Raw genomic sequence first — 10771 nt, forward strand, 5'->3', positions numbered from 1 at the left:
TAGAAAAAAAAATTAATAAATGCAGAAAATAAACTAAAATAAAAAGGGGAAATCTTTTTGTATTTTTGGGTTTTATAAATTTTTTTGGTTTTTTCAAACCTGAAATTCATAGAACATATATTAAAGTAAACTTATTTAAATAGAAAATTAAATTAATACAAACATTTAGACCATTTAATATATATCCAAATGTGACTTATCAAACTAGCCATATCATCAAAACAAGTTTACATGGAAATCCGTCGGTTGTCCAAGATTAAACAACCGACAACATAGTAAATGCAAATCATAATTGTCTAATAATAAATCAATGTCTAATGCGAGCAACCACTATGGGCAACTACAACCAGCTTCAAGATCATCTACCCATGCCTCACATCTTCTCACATCTACCTGCTCACTAATGTTGGACCTGAGGGCACGACACGTTTAAAAAGAACAAGTGTTAGCTAACGAATTAGCTAAATAAGATAACACATCATTAATAAAAAAATTTGTCCATTTAAACATTTTAGAGAAGTCGTTTGAAATCGTTAAGGCACAAATCATATCATACGTTACATCTCACATATCATATCATCATATCAAACATCTTCATATAGAATGGGTCATTCTAAATGTGCCTTATCATATTTTGCATCTTCACATATAACATCTAACATCTTTGTAATTGTGGCATAAGTCACGCATCTCATATAACATATACATCTTTGTAAGGGTGACATAAATCACACCCGACTAGATGGACAAACCTTACATTTGTACATCAATGTCGTTAGAGAATGGCAAGCCAATCCCGGAGTAATTGTATGTTGAAGACAGTTGGGGCGGATCAGACCTCCCGTATTACTCTTCACATCTTTGACCATGTTGCAAGGAGCCACCTGAGCAACCACATCTATGCACCCATCGGGCAAGGGAAAGTACAGGCTAAGCTTAACACTTTCATCTAGATAGACGAGCTCAATTTCATATCTTATATAGTTTAAATGGTCATCTTACATAAAAATTATCACATATACATCTTAATGTTTGGGCCCTTAAATATGCACGTGTCATGCCAACTTAATAAGTCTAATGAACTAGATGAACAAGTCATACAATCATGGACATTTCATATATCATCAAAATATCATCGAATTTCAATTCATCTCAAGACATTACATAGCATATCATTACATATCATATCATTGTATAACATTTGATAGCATATCATTAAATTTCATATCATATCATAGGAACTACATTTCAAGCCTCAATAGTCATTTGCATAGCCCATATCAAATCACATGTAACCCCGTATACCTATAAGCAATGAAGATATCAATTGAGAAGTTATTATATGAAAACCATGTTTTTGTTGTACCCTCAGCGTGTCAAAGTAGTGTATTTTACCTCGTATATTTTACAACAAACGATAACGCAAGTAACCGAGCTTTGCAAGTATTCTCGACTACCTATAATCATTAAACGACCAATAAATGAGCTAACCAAAAACCTATTTATTTATGGTCATGAATCATGTCTAAATACCTATATATATGACTTACAACAATGCTTGATGCATCCGAGGTTCATTTAATACTTAAGGGCTTACATAACTTGACGGAACTCGACATTCACTTACTAAATTAACCTTTCTGGAAACTTGACATCATCATCATATTTTAAAAGCATTGCCATTAGAAAGTAGACTCTCTAACGATTCCGTGGATAGCTTATTTGTCAAAAAAGAAGTTACAGTTCAAAAGTTATGGCCATTTGAAAATTCTGTCGCTATTGCATCGCAATTCAATGAGCAAATTGCAACGCAACTTAAGTCACTGTATTTTGGTTGTGCCTCAACTGGCCCCGATTCTGCACAAAACTCATTGTTTAACCTCCAAAAGTTAACCAAACACACCCCAAACGACCCCAAACCATATGAAAGACTTTTATACATCAAAATTTATCATTTTAAGACCATAATGATCCACTGAAATCATTGATTAATCCCTACTTGATTTGCATCAGAATAACAAATGTTTTAGGATACCAAATCAATTCAAACACACGATTATGACTCCAATCAACCCTCTAAAGACCTATATCAGTTATCAAGCGAATCATATGATTGAAAGGACATAAAAACAATGTTATTATACTTTGGATACATGGAGATTACAAAGAGGATGCAAAAACTTGATCAAAACACTCTCGAATCAACCAAATAATGACGAAATCGCACAATAGGATGCTATGTAATCAACGGGATGGATAGTGCTTCAAATGAAATGTATATTCTCTGTATTATGAATCTAATGACAGATTATTAGACCCTTAACCCGTTTTTTAGTTCAACCCTATGTCAAAACTAGTCCCTAAGCTTCCAAACCACTCATATTTAGCTCAAAAAACTTATAGGGAATACTTACAACACATTAAACACTTTAAGCACCTATAAAGGCATATAGAATATACCTTAAACACATTAGCTCTTCAATCATTAAGGAATTAAAGCCTTACACATTTAGCCCATTAAACACACATAAATATTAAATCTCATAGTGACTTAACGTACACGTAGTGCTGACTTAACAGCTCAACTCAACCGTTAAATAAAAAGTTCGGGATATTACACCTAGCCTCGGTACTACAATTGGATACTTATCGACTCACCCCGTATGAGCCATATGATACTGGTATATTATCTCCTTTCTAATACCCACATGATCTGGGCACCCCGAAAGATCGAACCCACATATTTAAACTTTACATGTGTGCCTAGGCTTCATTAGGTACCTTAAAAGAATTATTTATTTATTTATTTTTTTGCACCAAGCGGGGATCGAACCTAAGACGTTAAGGTTTTCAAGTATTTTTCTTACTACTAGGCTAAATCCTTATTGGTTATTTATAGCAATTTATTATAACATATATGTGTCATACGGCTGTATCGACCTCTACAAACCTTTCGCTTACACTTTATCATACATACAATATACATGTATTCGTCTTCCATCGCAAACTATTTAAACTTCTTTCCAATCCGTTCCAAGAGACAATAACCTTATTAGGTTTTCTTCCGTTTTTATGACCAAACCACCTAACCTTCTTATATTTCCTCTTCATCTTCCATTACACCAGTTGGAAAAAACTCTTGGAGTTCTTGTACCTTCTCTTTAGTTGTTTGAACTTCTTGAATCGGGCTATGAACTTGTGAACTTCCTTCCAACGAAAACTTTTCTTGGTGAGTACTTGAGAAATGAGTGACCGCAAGCTTTATCCAGGATCTTCCTAGTGTCGCGATTCAAACCATCATAAAACCACGCAATGTATTCATATATTTGAGCTTTGTCATGTTGATTGTCTTGAACCAGCTGCTTCATTCTCATCCAAGCTTTTTCCCAAGATTCCCATTTGTACTGTATAAACAGACTCAAATCACAGTACATAACATGAGAGTAGACTCGATTTGAGGTTCCCATAGGTAGTACCTAGCCTGTAAAACAAACACTAGCTATACCCATGAAAAGCAACAGTTTTATGATAGCAAATACAAAAAGGAAAGAAAAGACAGAAACTAAAACTATTCTAGACAAATAAATAAAATTATTTTTGTATTTTTAAAATTTTTCAATTTTTTTGGATTTTTTGAATAATGAAAACAAAATCTAAACTAAATTAAACTAGACAGAAAATAAAAGACAGAAAAGTAACTTCCTCGTGAATAAACACGAAAAGAGGTCGAATCACAAAATCTCATTAAATTCCTAGATAAATAGTCCCCGGCAGCGGCGCCAAAAATTTGATGTGTCGTTTGTGTATATTTAAAAGCAGTTAAGTTTTAAATTTATAAAATCAAAGAAATACCAAACTAAACACACACTCACGGACAGTGGATCCGTTCGTTTGTAATATAGCTATTAGGTAAGACCAGGTTCGTTCACAGGGACTATGTTTAAGAACTAAGCAAGACTAAGTAATTCTAAGGTTTGTTGGGGGGTTTTGTGACGGAGTTGTCATCTTGCCTAAACTATAATTAATAAAAGACAGTGGAGTCCGGTATTACCGGGGCAGACCATGTCGGAAGACACAACGAAAAGATTTTAATTTAAAAACAATAAAAAAATAGTCATCTACCTCGAATCAGATCCATTATATGTTTCAGGTTGCACTATTCAATACCATAATTGAGATCTAAATAAGTTACTAGACTCGGTCACGTGGGTACCACCCTATCCGCTAACAAATCCTTGTCTCCTACTCAAATCCCCTAACCGATTAGCTACAAGTGTGAGTACCACCCTATCCATCTATAGTTGCCTAACGAATTAGTTTGTTTAACTATTTTAATGACAATCTTATCTACCAAATTACCAATCCGTTAACACACTTAATCCTATTACTACCGAATTATTCTTCACCAGTCCATGACATAAAGCCAATTATCTAAACCTTAGACAATCAAGATCATGAAGACACACCAATAATACCATTACAAGCATGCATACACAACCAACAATTCAACAATAAATAACAAGCATTAAGTATATCAAGATCACGACAAAATGTTAAGTGTATCTACATGCAACCATCACATAATCATGTCACTTCATCTTAGTATATGATTAAATACCTAGCTACTCATAATAAAAGAACAATCACAATCAATAATGTATAAATCCATAATATACCAACAAAGAAATAGAGAATTGATTGATGTCGAATTAGTGCTCGTCACGGTTGCGGCTGTGACTCTCGCTCACGACGTACACCACCTCCTTCTAGATTGATGATTATGATGATTATGTTGTTAAGGATTGACTTTTTGATTAATGGATGATATTAGGGTGTTAAGAGGTGTCACACCCCACCTTAGACGAAATCATAGGATATGACGAAAAGACATAACATAGCACATGGAATTTATAATAGAGTTTTACTAAATGAAATGTAATTGCAACAGCGGGACAAGTCTTAGGCAACATGCCCAGATAAATAGCAATGATGTAGCAATTAGCTAATTAAAACCCATGAAGGATCTCATTATTGGTCTCACTAAGTCCTTATTCTCTAGCTCCTCAAACATTGTTATTACCTGAAAATGAATGCTCGAAAATGTCAACATAATGTTGGTGAGTTCGTAGGTTTAAAGGAATACAAATGAATTTGTTGTGCAATGATATAAGTAGTTTGGAAAATAGTGTAAATATAAACATATAGTAGCATGTATGCATACCAAATACTGATCAATGCCATCATAGTTTTCCAACAATACAACCTCATCACTCCTGCCAACAACTCAATAACACACTGCCTACCAACAACTCAATCACACATTGTATACCAACAAACTACCAGCTAGAGTATAGAGTTGGTTAATAGTTATCAAATAGTACGTCTTCAATAGATTTCGACAGACATCTACTGCATCATAGGAATCAACACAAGCAAGCTAGCATACACATTTCATAATTACATGTATTTGTTCAAAAAAAAAAAAAACTAGTTTTGGCACAACTAGTAAAGAAATGAAAAGTGTTTTGAGCATCATTTTCCCTCAAAGAAATAAAATAAAATGGGGCCACGAAACTCACCTCAACAAGCAAGTAGTTGTGTAAAGTCCAGAAAGGTCACTAGAATCTACACAGCATATATATGAACAAGTTACAATTATGGATATGGTTAATAACCATCCATTGTAACCCGTATTTGATGAAATACACATATGGATACTTTCAAAATGTTTACAACCTGATTTGTCATGTATTATTAAGTTATAAGTCACATAACTTAATATAGTGTATTTGTTTTAATGACGTATCATTGGTTTCTACAAGTTCATATTCACTGAAATTTTTTGTAATTTTATCTATTTTTAATTAGGATGAAACGAACAATTCAAACTTTCAAATCTTAACCACTGTAACCTTAGAATGTTAAATACTTACATGAATTTTTACATAATTTATTTGGCATGTCATCTATTTTTAAAAGTTCTATAATTACAGATTAGTCAGAAAAATCACTGTTTGCGCACAGAAAAGTTTTATAAAAGTTAAGGACCTTCGAAACTTAAAAAAATCCATTCTTTTGGCTATCAACTCTTAACATCTTAAATATGTTTCTGGAAAAACATAAACTTCCAGTTTTTAAAATCGACCAAGATATGACTATATGAAGTCGACCTAGATCTGCTCGGAAAACTCAGCTTTGCACAGTTTTGTTATAAAATTAGTTTGACAATCTTAAACTTCATATTTTGACACGAAACCAACTTCACCAGAAAGTACACCTCCTGAACTTAATTTTAGACACCAAAAACGTGACTTAACCATCTTCCAAGACCAAGATACGACCTTTCCAAGTTAGCAAACTGAATCTGTCCAGATTCTGAAGTAATTCCAACTTACTATTTATATATTTATATATAAACTTCCAAATCTTTCCAACACCTATACAAATCTGTTATTATGATTTCCATGGCACCATAATTAGTTTTCTTAAATTATATTAATTACTACTCTAAAATTAATACGTAAACTTTTATGATTAATGTGATCTATACTTCAAACTCTTGATTTAACCTTAAAAAGTCTTTCATTAGTTATTATAAATTTTGCCATAATATCAAATAGGTTACTTAAAATAAAAGATCAATAAATATAAAGATAAATTTATATATATATGAAAAGAAAAGATAAGTAATTTACCCCAAGATTGACGATCACTCCTTAGACACCTTGTCAAAATAACATAAAATTTAATCTATAGGGATTTTATTATTAATAGTAATTTAAATCAAAAGTTCATAAAAATTAAATTAATCTTACCAAATCTTTGCTTGACAAGGATGATAAAAAAGAAAATTGATTTTGTGATATATGGTTGTCTTTTTGGTTCGATGCAGCAGCAAAACAAATCAATGAGTAATTTGTTTTAGAGCTTTTATTTTGATGACTAATAAGGCTTATATACCAAACTTGTAGGGATAAGTGTTTGAGTTGGTTTATACTTAGGATACATTATAACATTAATCAAGTATTCTAATGGAACTAGAATTCCTATCTGACCGACATTTCATTTGTATCCTCACTTGTCATATCCCTTTTTATATTTATTTTAGTGTTATTCCATAAACTTGCTTAATGAAGTTATTATTATAAATATTATTGCAACATGAACTAGATTGGGATATTAAATCCTTGTTGATCGAACCAACTATCAGAGGGATATCCTCCATATTTTGTATGTATTATATTGTGCACTTTTAAATATATATGATGATCTTATTAATTTAAATAAATATTTCATGCTTTATAAACATTATTATTATTACGACTTAACTCATTAGATCACTTCATTGTACAATAACTAATCTGTATTGATTTAACAATATCTAAAAATGAATATGACTAACTACTACGCGTCTGCAGAGTACGGTGTGAATAACTCGATTTCTACACTGAATTCATAGAATCAATGCTGGATTTGATGTGTGTGTGTTCTTGGTGTGAGAGTGTGTGTTTTGAGAGAGAAAGTGGATGATTGGAATTAATGTGTGTGTAAATTGTTACAAGAATGAAAGGATTAAAGGTTCCAAGCTTTTTTATGATCTCTAAGGTGTGAGGGTATTTATAGTCTAATTACATACATATGCTAATTATCACATTTAGTCCCTCAACCTTATTGATCATACATCTATGACTTAACAACAAGTAAGTCCATTAATCTAAATTACACTTTATCACTATTTTTTGGATTTCTAACATTCTCCCCCTTAGTGATATATTGTAATGAATGAAGTACGTGTTATCTTATCTTGTATGAATGAATTTGATGAGCCCGGTGGTGAAGACAATTGGTGTGTTGAAACAAGTCTTCAAAGCTTCCTCTTTTGTCTTTGGAGAACTTGATTCAGTCTTGGTCTTGGACTTCTTGAAGTTAAATCATGTGGTGATTCTCAATGTTCTTTTTGAACAGAGAATAATAAGTGTGTGTGTGTCTCGAATCTTTGAGGATTGTTGAATCTTGAATCTGAGTTGTCTTTGGATATGCGGAAGGTATGAACTTGTCTTTGATTCTTCAATCTTCGATTCTTGAGGGAAATTCAACTTCTTGATTCTTGATTCTTTGATTCTTGATTCTTTGATTCTTGAGTGAATTTCATTTTCTTGAAATGAAGTTTCATGAATAATTACTCTCCCCCTTGATGTATGCATTGGAGCTTCTTGATAAAGTGTTGTTGTATGACTTGAAGATCTTGAATAAAGTGTGTTGATGAAGACTCTTTTGAAGCTTTACTTCTTTGACTTGAATCTTCTAACCAATTTTTCAACTTTTTGATGCTTGATCTTTGTTAAATCATCTTTAAACACTTTGGAGAGTAAGCGATTGAATGAAGTTTGGATAAGTCTCTTATGAAGTAATCATGCTCCCCCTTAATTTGTGAGTATAAACATTTTTGGAGCACCTTTGAACTTATGTACCATGTTGAGTGAATATCCTTTCATCTATGGTCTCATTCTTATCTTTGAAAGATAAACCTAAACCTTTTGAAACAACCCAACACAAACTTTTATAAACCTAAACCTTTTGAAACATCCAAACACAAAAATTTTCTCCTTGTTGTCCTTATCAATCATTCTTATTTCTTTCTCAATCAATCATAGTATTTTCTCCCCCACATAATGACAAAGTTGGGAACCAATGTCATTATGCAAACATTGATTGATAAAATGTCAAAATAAATAACACGACCCAAAGTTAGATTTTATGCACATGGAGAAATGTCAACCACCAAAACATCAACCCAAACCATTAGCCCAACCCAAGGAATCCTAGAGGTGACTAATATGTAAGGTTGAAGTTGTTGGTACAAACGTTATTGGGAACTTGCAGGTGCATTCGGGGGTAGTTTGAACAATGTGACTCCAAGTGAAGGTTACAAGATCCTCGATGACATGGCAAAAGAGTTCTCTATCCGAGAAGAAACCCAAAGTAGGAGATCGGGAAGTAAGACTGTTGCTAAGGTGGAAAGTTGTGAAGAGTCAAGGTTAGTTGCTGAAGTAAAGGCACTCTCGAAGCAAATGAATGAAAGGTTTGACAGCCAAGATGCAAGGTTCAAGAGCATAGAAAGAGATGTTAATGTCATAGCCGATGGATGCTACTACTGTGGAGACATGCACTATTCAGAAGATTGCCCGGACAAGTCGGCTCAGGAAGTTTGTTATGTGCAGAATCAGCAGCAGGGAAACTTTAACCAGAACACCGGTTATCAAAACCGGCAATCAGGTACTTCTTATCCCTCATCTTCTTTTAACACTAACGATTCTGGGTTTAGTGGGAACAGGTTTAGCAGGTTCAACAATCAGCAAAACGCAACCGTTGAATTGAGAGACATTATGAAGGACTTGATCAGTGCTCAGAAAGCAACTAACGACAAAGTGGAAGAACAATCCAAGAAGATGCATTCTGCATGGGATTCTATGACTACTCGTCTGGACGGTTTGGCTCATAAGTTGGATCAAAGTACAAAGAGCACTCAAGCTACGTTCCAGGATTTGGAAGCTAAGATCGAAAGGCTAGGGAATCTAAATAGGCAGCCCGGTACTCTACCGAGCAATACTCAACCTAACCCTAAGCCACAACTGAACAACCAAGGATCGGGACCGAAATACACTCCTCCGAATGCTCGAAAAGAATATGTTAATGCAATCACAACTCGATCAGGTAACACTTATAACTCAGTTAATCTTTTCCCTAATAATGTTACCCCAATTGTGCAGGTACATGAAGAAAAGGAGCAGGTTGATGAAGAAGTAGAGATGGAGCCGAACCCAACCGTGCAGAATCCGGCAGTTCCATCTAAACAGGCTGAAAAACTGGAAGTAAAGCCTTACAAGCCAAAAATTCCATTCCCTCAGAGATTGGTGAAAGAGAAGCTAAAGAAGCAGATGGAGAAGTTTGTAAGTCATCTAAGTAAGTTGCACATTAATATACCATTTTTAGATGCAATTGTGCAGATGCCAGGTTATGCAAAGTGTTTGAGGCAAATCTTGATGAATAAGAAAAATCTGGCGGGGGTGACAACTACAGTGCTTGAGGATGTTTGTTCAGTAGCAGTGACAGGTAAGTTACCTGAAAAACGGAGGGACCCAGGTAGTTTTACTATCCCTTGTACGATTGGTAATTTATCAGTTAAACGCGCGTTAAATGATTCGGGAGCGAGTATTAATCTCATGCCTTCATCGATTTATTCTAAGTTGAATTTAGGAGAACCAAAACCAATTAAAATGAAAATCCATTTGGCCGATAAATCTTAAATTAAACTTATGGGGATCTTAGAAGATGTGTTAGTCAAGGTGGGTGGTTTGGTTTTTCCTGTAGATTTTGTCATTATTGATGTAGATGAAGCATTAGATTTCCCCCTTATCCTAGGAAGACCATTTCTTGCTACAGCTGATGCTAACATTGAGGTTGGTCGTGGTAAGCTTACATTGAGAGTAAGGAATGAGTCAGTGACATTCTCGAACACATATTCTGTTTCTTTACCTAATGTTGTTAACTCTGTTGAAACTGCATGTGTTAGCTCTATAAATTTGCAGATTGATGAATGGCTAGATAAGGAGCTTGAGAAAAAGAAGGTTGAGTTGAAGACAACGTCAGTGCCAGTTTCCAACCCAGTGGATGGCTCGTGTGCTAAGATTCGTAAACTTTACAGTCGTTTGAAATCTGCTGTTTCTCATGGTAATGTTAAATTGTCTGAAGAGTTGTGCTCGAATTTATC

The 10771-nt window shown here is 33.9% G+C and overlaps 1 protein-coding gene across 1 annotated transcript; it reads left to right on the top strand.

Moving 5' to 3' along the window:
• The first annotated feature begins 8945 nt into the window (after positions 1-8945).
• LOC122591509 lies at positions 8946-10307 on the top strand. The gene has a single exon (XM_043763776.1). It carries the CDS (start codon positions 8946-8948, stop codon positions 10305-10307), a length of 1362 nt encoding a protein of 453 aa, XP_043619711.1.
• The last annotated feature ends 464 nt before the right edge of the window (positions 10308-10771 follow it).

Source organism: Erigeron canadensis, chromosome 3, assembly GCF_010389155.1.
Source record: "Erigeron canadensis isolate Cc75 chromosome 3, C_canadensis_v1, whole genome shotgun sequence".
In the NCBI taxonomy this organism is placed as follows: Eukaryota; Viridiplantae; Streptophyta; class Magnoliopsida; order Asterales; family Asteraceae; genus Erigeron; species Erigeron canadensis.

What these genes read in the sequence shown, in the direction of transcription:
- LOC122591509 (XM_043763776.1), top strand. Translation starts at nt 8,946, where the DNA reads ATGGCAAAAGAGTTCTCTATCCGAGAAGAAACCCAAAGTAGGAGATCG.